The 15,488-nt window shown below is 38.7% G+C and overlaps 1 protein-coding gene across 1 annotated transcript in view; it reads right to left on the bottom strand.

Moving 5' to 3' along the window:
* The window catches only part of mrtfa.L (myocardin related transcription factor A L homeolog), a 60,054-nt gene extending 51,797 nt beyond the window's left edge, over window positions 1–8,257 (bottom strand). The window contains 2 exon segments of the mRNA NM_001096759.1: window positions 3,815–3,872; window positions 8,137–8,257. Of these exon segments, the coding sequence (NP_001090228.1) occupies window positions 3,815–3,844 (30 nt within the window). The 5' untranslated portion in view covers window positions 3,845–3,872; window positions 8,137–8,257.
* Window positions 8,258–15,488: the final 7,231 nt, after the last annotated feature.

The raw sequence follows: 15,488 nt of genomic DNA, 5'->3' as shown, positions 1-15,488 counted from the left end.
AAAAAAAAAAAAAGTGTTGGAAGGTGAACAACCCCTTTAAATGGACACACTGCAGTAGCCCTTGGCATTCCCAAGTCCGATCCTAGAGAACAGTGCTATAAGTGAGTGGGAGTCCCAACATACAAATTTATTTATAGAAGGAGCTCCGAGTGCAGGCCCACGGGAAATGTTAGACAACATACTGTGGAAGAGGTGGGCTCTACAAAATGGCAAGTGCAGTACTTTGATTTCTTTCCAGGGAAGTAGCTCTAGCAACTCACAGTCTGACAGTGTCATTGTTTACTTGACATTTACACACAGGAGTGGTACCTGTACTTTCTCTAATTTTATATAACTCTGACAGGCTACCACTATCCCAGTACTACTTGCCAATTATGTGCAAGAGAGAGGCACAGGGTAGGGCAGTTCTCCATGCACAGAGAGAAGAGTGTAAGTTTAGGAAAAGGTATATTAGACCCCCACTTATGCTTTTATTATTGAGAATGATTAAATAGTGTTTATTTATCATCAGTGCAGCAGCATTATTACACCATACTTCTATAGGGCTGTCTGCATATTCAGAGCTGCCATTCTACACAGAATTTGAATGTACCATGAGTGCACCTTGCCCCAGCCTCTGCCCAGCAGACTAATATGAAACAGGAGCACCATTGGTTTATGTGGCTGCTAACACATTGCTAAAGGATGGATGGAAAGTCAAATGAAACTAAACTAATTTGCAGGGTCCCCAGAGGTCAGCAGAGATAGCAGTCCCCAATTAGATGCACAATCAATTTGCTACTTTGTGCTCTGGAGACATTTTGGCATTATGCCCATCAAATCAGTAAAACAATTAGGAATTGGTTTAAGTGTGAGTGGTCAAAAATTAGGCATGGCCATCTAAATAATTAGAGCAATATCCACAGCATAGACCTCGAATTTCAGATTAAACAGATCAGTGTGGATTGTATGCTGGCAGATACGTATGTAGCTTTATGTGCCACAGTCCACACAATATTCAGTCTGTGCATAAAGGGACCGCAGTGCAATACAGAAGATTCTTTTAGATTGTATGCTCTTTTGAGCAAGGCCCATTGATTCTATTTTTAATTTGAAAACCTTGTCATTAATTATTATAAAAAGTGGCATAACTTGCTTGCTCTATTTAAATAAATGCTGATGTAGAAGCTGAGGCACTTGGGCTCTGTCCCGCAACCCTAGGAAACAAGGAGAGCAAGGGGACAAATGGCCCGTGGAGAGCAATTGCTCTGGGTGGGACAAAAGACATGGAGACTGTGTTGAATGTTTTTGTCCAATATGAATAGCATTGCTTAAAACAAATGCATAATTGTATTGTTGCCTTTTCAGTTCCACATTCTGGCATTGCTGTTTTACTGGCACAAATATTCACTCTACAGAAAGAACTAGTAGAACTGGGATTTTCCACCACAAATGTAATTTTTTTAAATATTTTTACTTTATTTTATTGGATTCCTTATTTTTTCTTTCTGTAATTGTTTTTTGACATGTTAATATTAGGCATCAAACTGTTCAGAAGTGCATTGATGTCCTTGATATTCATGTTTTATATTTACACCTAAGGAGAGAAAAGCTTTGATGTGAATTTTAGATTCTTGTTGAATACCTTTAATGTTTAAAGCTATTTAGTTAGAAATTTGGTAAGACTCATTTACTCTTCGAATTTCTTAAATGGTGTAGGTTGTCAAAATACATGGTTTTCTGGGGTCAATTTATGGTTAGGGGTGTTTTTTGGCCTTGCAATGTAAAGTATGCTTATTTCTAGTATGGTGCTTTGAAAGTTTGGTTGTGTACTACTGCATGCGAGTTTATGGTGCTGGTATCTAACTGTAAAAAATATGATTGTAGCATTACTTATACTGGCTTAAAGTGGAGCTCCAGCTTGGGTTTCCATAAGATATTATTTCCTGCATTTCCAAAGGGATCAAGAATTTGAACAGGTGTTCACCAAAAACCCACTCATGGTTTTAGTATGAAGCAATGCTGTGGAAAGCTGCAACAGTATATCGTGTTTAGGAAAGCCCAAAATACTGGAAGTTGCGAATACATCAGAATGCACCCGCCCATGGCTGGGTACATGCATTTGCAATACAGCACTTTCTTTGGTGCTTACACTACTGCAGACATATTAAAGGGATACTGTCATGGGGAAAAAAAATTTTTTCAAAATGAATCAGTTAATAGTGCTGCTCCAGCAGAATTCTGCACTGAAATCCATTTCTCAAAAGAGCAAACAGATTTTTTTATATTCAATTTTGAAATCTGACATGGGGCTAGACATATTGTCAATTTCCCAGCTGCCCCAAGTCATGTGACTTGTGCTCAGATAAACTTCAATCACTCTTTACTGCTGTACTGCAAGTTGAAGTGATATCACCCCCCTCCCTTTTTCTCCCCAGCAGCCAAACAAAAGAACAATGGGAAGGTAACCAGATAGCAGCTCCCTAACACATAACAGCTGTCTGGTAGATCTAAGAACAGCACTCAATAGTAAAAACCCATGTCCCACTGAGACACATTCAGTTACATTGAGAAGGAAAAACAGCAGCCTGCCAGAAAGCATTTCTCTCCTAGTGCAGGCTGCTAGGAGAGAAATGCTTTCTGGCAGGCTGGGGCAGCTGGGAAATTGACAAAATATCTAGCCCCATGTCAGATTTCAAAATTGAATATAAAAAAATCTGTTTGCTCTTTTGAGAAATGGATTTCAGCGCAGAATTCTGCTGGAGCAGCACTATTAACTGATTCATTTTGAAATTTTTTTTTTTTCCCATGACAGTATCCCTTTAAGCTTAAATCAGGTTAATGGAAAACCTGGGGGGAAAAATTACTGCTGACGTGTCACCAGTCTGGGATAAAAACAGCAGTGAATTTGGTCACTAGGGTGGAAGGTATTTTTCCTGTAACAAGTGTCATGTTGTGCTATAACTCCAGGCATCAGTGGCACAGTGGGACTCCAGGATCCTGAATCCTGGATATGTCAAACCAATAGTTTGCATATGGTTTTAGCTGTTTGTGTCCTAATGATAAAGATATATAAAAAGGGCAAGTCAACCCCAAAATAAAAATTTGCCTTATAAAAAAAAAAACACAATTCTAAGCAACTTTGCAATACACAAATTTTCTATGATTTTTAATTTTTTTGTATATGTATCAAAAGCAGTGTGTCACCAAAAGCAGCTGATTAACATACCTGTCTTTCCCGAGGAAACAAACTTTTGCAACAGTGTTTAAAAAGTAACAAGCAGGAGTTGAGCAAATGCTGCTTTTAATAGCAATCGTGTTTACAAATAACTTTAAATGCACTGACAATTGTTAATAAATATATATTGGAAAGTGGTTTAGAATTAATGTTTTCTTTTATTAGGCATATTTTTATTTTGGGGTTGACTTGCCCTTTAAAGATGATAGAGGCCCAGCCAAATGTATGTGGTAAAAGCAACAACCTCATCCAACACTTGCAGTTTATTTTTTTGTCATGGACCCCACAGCTTCAGTGTGTTTCAACAGACCTCACAGCTTTGCAAGAATGGGATGATGTATAATTAAACAATAACATGTTTTAGATTCTCAGTAATGTATTGCAATCATAATATTAAAGTCAATATATTTATTTTTAATATTGTGATTGTAATCACTTGGGCACAGTGCATGTGCAAATAGTGAGGCTTGCAAATGTTATGGTCCGTGGAGGTAAATGATCAAAGTGTCCAAAATAGACAAATCTCTCATTTCCAGTAGATAGTTTCATATCAGGTATCAATAGGTTTGTAAACGGTTTTACATTAGTAAAACTCACCTGGTTTATTTCCCCACGGAGAATTGGCATCTCTCTTCCATGCCACCAATCACAGTCACTGCAAAATGAACATTAGGAAACTTTAGTTTAAAGCCATGTAATCTTTAAATTCTTGTAGCTAAACCTTACCTTCTTTACTCCTGTGTAGAGAACTGATAAAATAGTTGCCCTTTACTCAGACCGTCCCCTAAAGTTTGGTCAGCTAAGCAGGCCCTAGCGTAAAGTATTGGCAACTAAAGGGAATCATTAGCATGGATTAGAAATAGTTTCCCTTTCCAGGGGTAAAGTATGTTCCTAGCAATTAAAAAACTGGCCAGGGGGTGACACTGTTCTAAAGAACATAAGATGGAGCACACGTGTTCTGGGTCCTTTCTGAGAGATTACTCCTGGGCAGGCAGGGGGGCTAGATTGGATGTAGGTTATGAAGGCCTAATAAGTGTTAAGGATATACTCTGTCGTAGATCACACTAGGTGTGATAGATAGGAGTAGGGCTAGCTAGTGAGCAGCTTGAGCTCCTCCAAGGAGATTTAGTGAGAATCAAAATTCTGTGTCCACTACCCCAGAATAGGGAGTAAGTGTATAAAATGTAGAGATTATTGTAGCTCACCTAGGTTCCATTCGAGAAGATTAAAAAAAAAAAAAAAAAATTAGGGGTGGAATTAGAGTTTAAATAATCCTCTGTTCAATATCTGGCCATGAGGTGCAAATTACTGACTGCTTGAAGCTATATTCCCAGGTATTTGCTGACTAATTGTATCTTATTTTATACAGCTACAATAGGAACGGAATGGGGGAAATTATATTAAGCAGTCTACAACTGCAAGATTACAAGTTTGGAGACAATTATGCCAGTCGGGTTACGGGCCAAATAAGGTTAAATCCCATAACAATATTGCCCTATGTATTGCCAGCTTTACAAATGGAAATATTGGTTAACAATTGTTGGCATACAGTCCTCTACACAAAAGCAAAGGTGACCAGATTAGCCGCCATAAAAGTTTAATTGATTTCATATGATCAGCATATTCCCTGTCCTCAGGTGATAAATCAGGCAGAGAAGCCTCCTTTGAGGTCCATAGACTTTGTATACATATCTGCTATTCTTACATGCAAGCTACCGAATACCCACATTTGTGAGTATCCTCTGTGGACTCAAACAGGGGAATGGCTAAAATACTGTTTCATATCTGAAATTGAGTGAACAGCAGTTCTGAAAAGCAACTTTTTCTATGAGCAGCATAAGGGTATCAGCACACTCAACAAAGATTGTCTCTGGCAAAGGTACACATGCCGCCATTCTTCTCTTCAAACCGAAGCAGTCCACAGAGCTTTTGATAAGGTAAAATAATCATTATACACTTACAACTGGGAAAGGCTATCAATAGCCACAAGCTCATGGTTATCATTCACTTTATCAACTTTAGTTGGCATTTTAAAGCAATATGGGTGGGTCAGCAGCAACAAAACAGAAGGAAGGATAGCATTTTTTGCAATTATTGTAGCAGGGGCAGAATTTACAGTGTATTTACCAATGTGAAGATAGATGAGGCTGGCAGAACATCCTTACACAAAAAGTAGTACAATAAGTAACTGGAAAACAGTGGGAGACAATATTAGGCTGGACTGTCCCAAGTCATCAGAAATGTATTCATGAAAGAATATATACTGGGAAGCAGTACTTTACAGGTAGCAATGATAATGTAGTTAAGGCATCACATATCCCAAAAAAATAATAAACATTTTATTTTGCATTTCACACAGCAGACAAACATCCCACGGTTGTGCCCCCTGGAGGGAAACTTCCTTTGCACTCGAGGCAGCTGTCAATACCTCCTCTCAAGACTTTGACTGCATCAAATACTTTCAATTCACACTTGCAGCATCTTGTTTCAACAATCCACACACCCTCGCCTCCAAGCAAAACAGATATTTTACCCCTGTCATAACAGAGGGACTTTCCGAACAAACAGCCTGTTATAAGGCCAAACTTATGATGCCAGCAGTTGGGAGATTTCAGAACACACAAAACAGCAAAGGGGTTGTTCACCTTCCAACACTTTTTTCAGTTCAGTTGTGTTCAGATAGTTCACCAGAAATAAAGGTTTTTTTCCACTTGCAATTATCTATTTGTGACCATTTTTCTAATTTTGAAGTTTTTCATTATTCTTATCTTTGTACAGCAGCTCAGGGAGGGAATCACTGATGGTAAACTGTTCTAAATTGACATTATTTGACACATTTCTTATCTTTAGCCCTGCTGAGCAGAATGACATTATAGACAGCTGTTAAAATTGATACAATGGTTGCTAATATTCCACAGATGCTGCTGAGCAATGTATATACGAATGTAGCAAATTGTAACAGTTCAGAATCTGCACCTGGATTAATGAGCGGCAAAACACCAGAAACAATTAAGTGGTGGTTCACCTTTAAATAAACTTTTAGCATGTTATATAATTGCCAATTCTAAGCAACTTTTCAGTCAGTCTTCATTATTTTAATTTTTTATAGGTTTTTAATTATTTGCTTTCTTCTTTTTCTGACTCTTTCCAGCTTTCAAATAGGGGTTACTAACCCAATCTAAAAACAAATGCTCTGTAAATCTACAAATGTATTGTTATTGCTACTTTTTATAACTCCTCTTTCTATTCAGGCCTCTCCTATTCATATTAAAATCTCTTATTCGTATAAATGCATTATTGCTACTAGATTGCTAAAATTGCAAACTGGAGAGTTGCTTGATAAAAAGCTAAAAGAACTCAAAAAACTGAAAACCAAATTGTCTCAGAATATCATTATCTGCATCATACTAAAAGTTAACTCAAAGGTGAACAACACTTTTTAAAGGAGAACTAAATCCCCCCATGTGATAAGTCCCCACTGATACCCCACCCTGCCGCGGAGGAGGACCAGTGGGGACTTATCACCATGGGGGGGTTTAGATCTCCTTTAAGGGCAGAGACACACGCTGCTATTTCGGGACATTAGTCATACAGCAACAAATCGCTTCTTCTTCGGGCGACTAATCTACCGAACTGCCTTCCCACCGGCTAGAATGTAAATTGCCGGCGGGATGGCACTCGGAACTCTTTCTTTTCCTTAGTCTCCCAAAGTTGCCTCATGACGAAACTTCGGGCGACTAAGGAATGCCGAATGTAATCCGAGGCAGTTCGGGGAGATTAGTTGACCGAAGAATTGAGTTTTCGCTGGTCAGATATTTGCCTTTGTTTTCTAACAGTTGAAATCTAATTGCCGATTGGTCAACATCACCGGTTATGTTTCACTGCACATTTTACACAGCATGATAAATAGGCCCCTACATTTTAAACTTCAGTTTTGGAAAACCCAAAAAAAAAAAAAATATTTTATTTATAGTGATCAATCTTAAAATAACTTAACTGAAATTGTATTTTGAAGGTGAACAACCCATTTAATATCGTCCTAAACCTCATCAACCCACACCCCATCCAAAAAAAAAAGTACCCAAGTCTGCAACTGGCAACTCAAAGGGGCTGAATTTCCTAACTCAGCAGCTACTAAAAGCCTGATGTTGGTGTTGTATTGTAATTCGTCATCATCTGGGTTTGCACAAGTCTGATCCAACATCAGGGCTGTCACCTGGCTGGTATTTTATACTAATTCTACACGCCCCACAAACGACAGGTTTTCTACCAGTTGCAGAGCTGAAGTCCCTAACAGATAGTTAGTATGTACTACACTATATAATAGTCAATAGTCAATTCAAGAGTGGGTGGCTGCTCAATAGATACATTCTAATTGAGCTGGTTACACTATCCCTCCCCATGTCAAGGCTAAACAACACGAGAGATAAGGCTATTAGAAGAGTTCGGCCCGCAGGTTGAAAGTCCTGGTACACAAATTAGTTTAACGATTACCGTCATCAACAAGAAACAGCAGGGAGAGATAAAGACAAGTGCTAGATTATCCCCCGCCAGAATGGTCGCTCAAATACACACCGTGGATCCCATTGAGCCGCTACCGCACGAACCCTCTTCACAGGCCTCTTCTGAACCTGCTGAGTAGACAGAACCGGAAACAAGACATCTTGATGCACCCAGCAACCAAAACCCCCAAAGAGCCAATCAGCGGGAGGCGCCCATGTTGCTACACCTTTACAAGGAAGCAGGAAATGCGCTAATAACCACACACCCCTGTTTCATGTTATGATAGCATTCCAGCCGCCATATTGGTGCACTCGCGGTGCGCTCACAGCGATAAGTGTTAACGAGATTGTATACGCGCTAATGACACATTAAAAGCGAGACACCCGTAATATTATTATATGTCTTTGGTTACCAACCTGCATAGCTACTAAGGTCGTCACCAGCGAAGACGATATTCTCTGTGTCTCACGAAGAGCCTGCACAACAGCAATCCCAACCCCTACAGCGAGACAGCCCCAACCTCAAGGTGCAGCAACATGGCAATCCCAGCTACTTTCTAGCCCCGCCCTTTCCCTGTTGACCACTCACACGGGCACTGCTGTTATCACACTGTCAAAGTGAGCCAATGGGAACGCTGAAGAGTTACATGTTATGAGCATGCGCAGCACGGGTAACTTTTTTATAAGTTTTATCTGCAGTGGGAGGTTTATTGTTGGTAGTACTAAAGATCATGTTTACCTTTATTTGCCATGTTATATGACTTGTTTTGATGAACTTTTCAGTTAGTCTTTATTGTTTTTTTTAAATAATTAGCCTTCCAACATGCAACTGGGAAATGCTGTCTTGTACCACAACATAGACTAACTGAGGGTTATTGTTCATTACTTATCTTTATCTTCTGTTCTTCTATTATTGACTTCCAAAATGCTACTTTATTGATAATAAGCCCTGGCAACCAGATAGCACTTAAAATGCTCAAAAGACTTTGGAGTTGCTTTACAACAATGGATAGGTAAAAAACATACCACCCAATATTTTGGAAATAAAATTTTTGACCACGCCCATTTTTTCACGACCACTTCTCCCAAGTGACATGTTATCTTATATTGTTACAATTACTTATTTGCGTATCTCAAATTGTTACAAAAGTATCTTATCTGATGCTGTAACTGTTCTGGGTTCTCTGCCAAAAGCCAATTAAGTTAGAAACTTTGTTTCTTTTTCTGGCTGTTCAGTGCAGAGAAAAACAGGACTTTCCAGTACAAATGAGGGACTGTGGGTTGAGCTGTCAAAAGAGGGACTGTCCCTCTAAAAACGGGACAGTCTGGAGGTATGCAAAAAAGACCAATTGCAAATAGTCTTAGAATACGCTTCTTTACATCATATTAAAGTACATATTAAGGTGAATTGAAGAGTACAATAATTCTGTGCCAGCTACTTTTCATGTGTGCATGGGTAATTGTGCACTTATGCAACGTAGCCAGGGGCACAGGTCAGAATCCAGCAAGGAGCCTAAATCTATATGATAAAATATGATAGATATATTTTAATATGTGCTATAAAGATCTATTAAAGAAACCATAAAGGTCAAATATGCATGTCCCCTTGACTAGGGAATGCTTTTGAAATGGTCTAAACGGTATGTGTGTTTTAAAGGAGAAGGAACGGTGAAATCAATGGATGGTGACAAAAGTTAGGCACCCCCCAGTTATTGTAGGCACTTACCTGATAACCTGGGCTAGTTCACATATTGGAGCTCACTTTACACAGTGAGGCTGTCTTGTGGAAAGGTATTTAATTGTAATGAGAGCATTAGGAAGGTTTCTCTGATCAGGGCAACAAACAGGAAGGTACCTTTCTGTGTTAGGAACTGCCAGAGGGGCTGGGGTGCTGCCAGACACTGCAAAGAGCAGAGGGAGTCTTGACCAGGTGACTGAGTCAAAAGTGATTGAGGAAAGCCAGAAGACGAGACAATAGCTGCAGCAGACTTACACACTAATGCCATTTTTAATAGCAGAAGCAATGCAGTCTACAGGATCTACTACAAGACTACAAGATACATAAAAGGAAAACTATACCCCCTGAACAATGTAGATCTCTATAAACATATAATGCATAAATCAGCTCATGTGTAAAACCCTGCTTCAAGCAAAAAAAAACATTTTCATAATAATATACTTGTTTAGCAGTATGTGCCATTGGGTAATCATAAATAGAAAATTGACATTTTAAAAAATAGGGGCTCCTAAGATTCATGGTGCACGAAAAACAAATTAAACAAATCATAGGTTAGGTCACATGAGCCAGTTAACAGATTGCTTCTTCCTGATACAGATACACAAATAAAGGCAAACTTCCATCAAGTTGTAGAAATCAAGTAGAAAAAATCTTTTCTACTTGATTTCTACAACTTGATGGAAGATTGCCTTTATTTGAGTGCCTGCTACAGATTTGTTTACAGTTGTCCGCTCCCCATGCTGAGGGCTCAGGGCGGTGCACATTGGCCACTTCCTATATGAGTAAACACTCCACTCTATGAAAACCCCTTTTTTATCTAACCACAATCTGTTTACAATGTTGGGAAAAGGAGCCGCAGAGTGAGGACCAAATGAACTAGCCAAGGCGGTCCTCTATCCGACACGAAAACCAAACCTGTCCAATTGGCAGCTGCCGAATTTTCGACCAGGTATCAGTCAGGTGGGTCCATTGGAGGCCTAAAGGACCCAAATTGGCAACTTAAATCTGTCTGTGTATAGCCACCTGACTTCTTTTTGACAGTCTAGCTGCAGCTACATCCTGGCTTGAGCAGTAAGGCTCAGAGTGACCTCTAGTGGGGATCTGGAGGCTGCAATCATATTCATGGTTATGATTCTTACGTGCTTCTTTCTGAGAGATACTGGTTTTAAAAGTGTTAGAAGGCTATGAAACGTGTAATGAACATGCAAATTTTGGATTAACTTTCAGTATATTATAAAATAGACTGTTATTAACAACTTTTCAGATGCTTTTAATTTTTTGAAGTTTGTTAAATTATTGCTATTTCCCCTTGCACTTCTGCTACTCTCCAGAGCAACCAAAAAAGTTTAGCATTTCGAGGCTACAATTCTGATCTTACACTTCTTACACACCAATTAGACCGCTCCCAGCAAACACCCCCCATACGCTGCTCGGTGTGCTCCTTGTTGGGCTTGAGATCCCTGTGGGATCTGTAATAAACCTGCCTTCTCCTTGAATGGAGTGCTGTCTCCTTCTTTGGTTCTGGTGTACAATTCTGATGTTGTTACTTTTTTTTTTCTATTAATATCATATGCTATTCATCCTCTGGCCTGTCATTCAGATCACTGCGTGATTGCTCAAATAAAATGGACTGTAGCAACCAGATCAAATTCCAAAAGGGAGACCTACTGTACAAAATTTCAAAATAATTTTAAAAAACATAAAAATGTTGATTGTCACAGAATACCTTTGTCTACATAATACTAAAAGCTAAGTTCAAGTTGAATGCTTCCTATCTTGCATCCGGAAACAAATAGTCCGCCGTAATGTGATTTATTTTGTCCGATACCTTAGGGAGCATAAGGAAAGAAACTGCAGCCTGAAGAGCCATATTTATAATCTCACATTCAATGGATTATAAAAGGATAAAATGGAAGATGGGTTCAAGAAAAGTTGTAATCTGGGAGGGATCAGAAGAGGGGCTGCACCAAATTTTGCAAATTTTTGCATCTAGTTGAAGCCCCATTTGTGGTTCAATAATTGACCAGCGCCACATTAAAAACACCTGAAAATTTCCACTTCCGCCTCCATTCCACCTCTTTGAGAAATAAACCCTAAAAAATGAATATGATTAGAAATGTAGTATTTTATATATTGAACTTAAAGCATCAACCTAAAGGTTTAGCTTTTCTGTAACAATTAGCATCCAGGCTTTAAAGGGGTTGTTCACCTTTGAGTTAACTTAGCATGATGTAGGTAGAGACAATTTGCAGTTGTTTTTTTTTAGTATTTGTGGTATTTGAGTTATTTGGCTTTTTATTCAGAAGCTCTCCAGTTTGCAATGTCAGCAATCTGGTTGCTAGGGTCCAAATTACCCTAGAAACCATGCATTGATTTGAATGAGAATATGGAGTATTAATAGGGGAGGGTCAGAACAGAAATATGAGTAATAAACAGTAACAATAACAATAAATTTGTAGCTTTAAAAAGGATTTCTTTTTAGAGGTAGACAGTGACCCCCTTTTGAAAGATAGGAAAAGTCAAGAGAAAAAGGCAAATAATTCATAAACTATAAAAAAAAAAATAATGAAGACCAATTAAAAAGTTACTTAGAATTGGCCATTCTATAGCATACTAAAAGTTAAACTGAAGATGAACCACCTATTTAAAAGGTGTTATGGGAGCTCATATTGTCAGCAAAAATAAGGGGTCATTGCAATTATCAAGCAGAACATGAGCTTCACATGTCATAGAAGCTGATGCTACAAGGCTGATTTTTAAATTTTTAATACAAATTGTACTGTAATAAAAATTTTACTTTTATTTTCTATTTATACAGTATATTATCTGTCCCTTAGCTCAGGCAACAGACAGCAGCCCATAGCATGTGCTGTATAGCCCAGTGCATGTGCTACTAGGGGAATATTTGGAGGTACAGTTCTTCAATGCTGAAGGGCTGTAGTGGTTGGTCCAGAACCCCAAAACATAGTGTAAGGAATTTCTACCCTATATATTTACTAAGCTTTAGTTCTCCTTTAATAAATGCTGCTGGCTGCTGCCAATAAATCAGTATCTGAGTCATAGCGGAGTGGTCACTTGCCAGCAAACTGGGATGGGAGGGAGGGATCTTTTGCTGGAGCAATGTGTTGCAATGTGTAGGGATGAACAGAATGCACCTTTGTGAAAGATTAGGCCAAATACGGAAACTAATCCAAAACCTAATTAGCATATGTAAATTAGGGAAACAAGAGGGAAAGAGAACCTTGTGTGGTTAAAAAAAATGTTCACTTCCTTGTTTGTGTTATGAAAAGTCACATGATTTTTTGGTTCGGTCAGGCACTTGGAATCAGCCCAATCCAAGCCCTGTAGTTAACTTTCACCCTTTTCTTTGCTCATTACTCCCTCTCTCTGTGTTTCAATCTCTTAGTCTTTCTCTCCTTTTTAGCTGTATATATTTACTGGTACCATCTCTTTCCAGGCTTTACCTCCATGCATAATCGTCTGCTAAGGGATTCAGTTTGAAGGTCTGTTAAATGTATCTGACATCAGTTTGAAGGTCTGTTAAATGTATCTGACATTAGGGGGCTGATTCACTAAGCTCGAGTGAAGGATTCGAATGAAAAATACTTCGAATTTCGAAGTATTTTTTGGGTACTTCGACCATCGAATTGGTTAAATTCGTTCGAAGTCGAACGAAATCGAACGAATCGAACGAAAAATCGTTCGACTATTCGACCATTCGATAGTCGAAGTACTTCCCCTTTAAAAAAAACTTCGACCCCCTACTTCGGCAGCTAAAAGCTACCGAAGTCAATGTTAGCCTATGGGGAAGGTCCCCATAGGCTTGCCTGTGATTTTTTGATCGAAGGATTTTCCTTCGATCGTTGGATTAAAATCCTTCGAATCGTTCGATTCGAAGGATTTAATCGTTCGATCGGACTGAAAATCCTTCGATCGATCGATCGCAGGATCAGCGCTAAATCCTTCGACTTCGATATTCGAAGTCGAAGGATTTCAATCCGAGGGTCGAATTTCGAAGTATTTTTAACTTCGAAATTCGACCCTTAGTGAATCGGCCCCTTAGGGTCGAGTTTAAATTCGAATTCAAATTTTCGAGTTTTTTGATGGCCAAAACTGTGAAATTTGACTAGGGAACTGTTAAAATTCTATTTGAGTTTTTTTAAATATTCAAATTTGATTTTCAAGATTTATCATATACTGGCCCTTTAAGAACTCAAATTCGACTATACGCCACATTAAACCTGCCGAATTGCTGTTTTAGCCTATGGAAGACGTCCTGGGATCAATTCGAGTTGTTTGCAGCCTTCCTGACATTCAATGTTTTCAGATGAAAAACTCGAATCTAATTCGTTTTGAGTTTGCAGGCCGATCCTAATTACCCAAGTTCCAAAAATTAGATTTTTTTTTTTTTTTGTTAAATAAATTGCAATTGGTCAAATTTCGAGTTCATGGAGAGCTTTTAAATAACTCCCATGAATTTGAAATTCAACCCTTGATACATCTGCCCCTTAAATTTAAATATTTAGTAATAAATTGCCTGCCTATATAGTATGTTTCCTGTATGCAGTGTTTTGTTTTTTATTTTCTTGAGCTAATGTTCACAGGGCACTATCAATATCCTTTCACTTTATATATTCCAATGTATATTTATTTTGCCGCAGCTTGGACTTACCTGTTCCTATATGGAAATGATATGTTTCAATAACTACACAGCCATTTGGGAAGTGGATATACCAGTTTTTGCTGTGCTTCAGAGTTTAGATTAATTTTCTGCCTTTACAGAGGTTCTGCAGCAGCTTTGGCCTTTGCAGCACTTTCCTCTGTAATGTACATGTAATCTTCAAATCATTGAAGTCTCACCAGCCCAGGGCTACTTGCCTCTCTGCCACCCAGGCTGGCCTATTCCAGCTGCTACTCTCCAGTGCTTTTCACACACATGTGTCAGTGAGTGCTCCCTGTCTGCTCACGTTAATGCGCTCCGACAGCTGGACACTGATAATTAAGGTTGCCTGGATACCGGAAATGACAACCAATGCAAGCAGCGTACTCGGATAGTTAGGACTCTACCCCGGGGTAATAGGGCAGAGCTTTATAACTGGACAATGGACTCTACTGCTCTGACTTAGGAATCAAACAGCGTTTTTAATAACAGCAGCGTTACACTTATATCTTTACTTCTTGCAAATCATATCCTACACAGGCAACAGATACATCTACTTTCTTTCATTTTACATACGTAAGTCATCTATGTAGGTCATTTACAGTATCATGATAAAAGATCCTGAAGGTTGAATATTAATATCCTATTCACTCTGGCAGATATATTATCAAGGTGAGATGAATAATCAGTTGTGCTTTTGCCCAGGCATTTTCAGTTTTCTCATATTATTCTCATATTTTTGACATCAACTGTAATTCCATAGGGCATGTTCTGCTGCAACTGCTTATACAAGTGGTGCGTGTGCTGACCCAAACCTTTGCCATACTGCGTAATGCTTAGGTCACTGGAAAAAATGACCAGCTCACTAACTGGCTAACTTTTCTTTTAAATAGAATATTCAGATTGAAAAGGCCTTTTTGCAAGCTAAAGAATGAAGAAATGGAATCAAAACCCACTGCAATACTGACAGTAGTGTGTAATGCTACTGGGCGGATATAAACACCCAACAAAGCTACTTGGCCAAATGATGTTCAGCTGGTGACTTTAAGGGGGGATTCCCTATAACTCGAATTTATCTCATTTTTATTAAAACAAAGTCAACAAAACTCCCCTTCACATATGTAACTCATTCATCAAAAAATCAGCTCAAAAAAGTAGTTGCTGGAAAAGTCTTGACAAAACTGTGCGACACTTCAAATCATACGAATGTCAAGAAACATTTTCAAATTATAAAAGGGAGATATGCCATTGACTTCTACATGGCCTCGACAGGTTTTAGATGGAGTATTTTCAGATTCAGATTTTTAGCAGCTTTCCATGTTTTTCATTCTTTGTACCCTGTTCCCCAAGTGAGTGCCCAAAGGTACAGTA

Source organism: Xenopus laevis, chromosome 4L, assembly GCF_017654675.1.
Source record: "Xenopus laevis strain J_2021 chromosome 4L, Xenopus_laevis_v10.1, whole genome shotgun sequence".
Classification (NCBI taxonomy): domain Eukaryota; kingdom Metazoa; phylum Chordata; class Amphibia; order Anura; family Pipidae; genus Xenopus; species Xenopus laevis.
The sequence above is the reverse complement of the archived record's forward strand: the minus strand, read 5'-3'. Positions and strand labels throughout refer to the sequence as shown.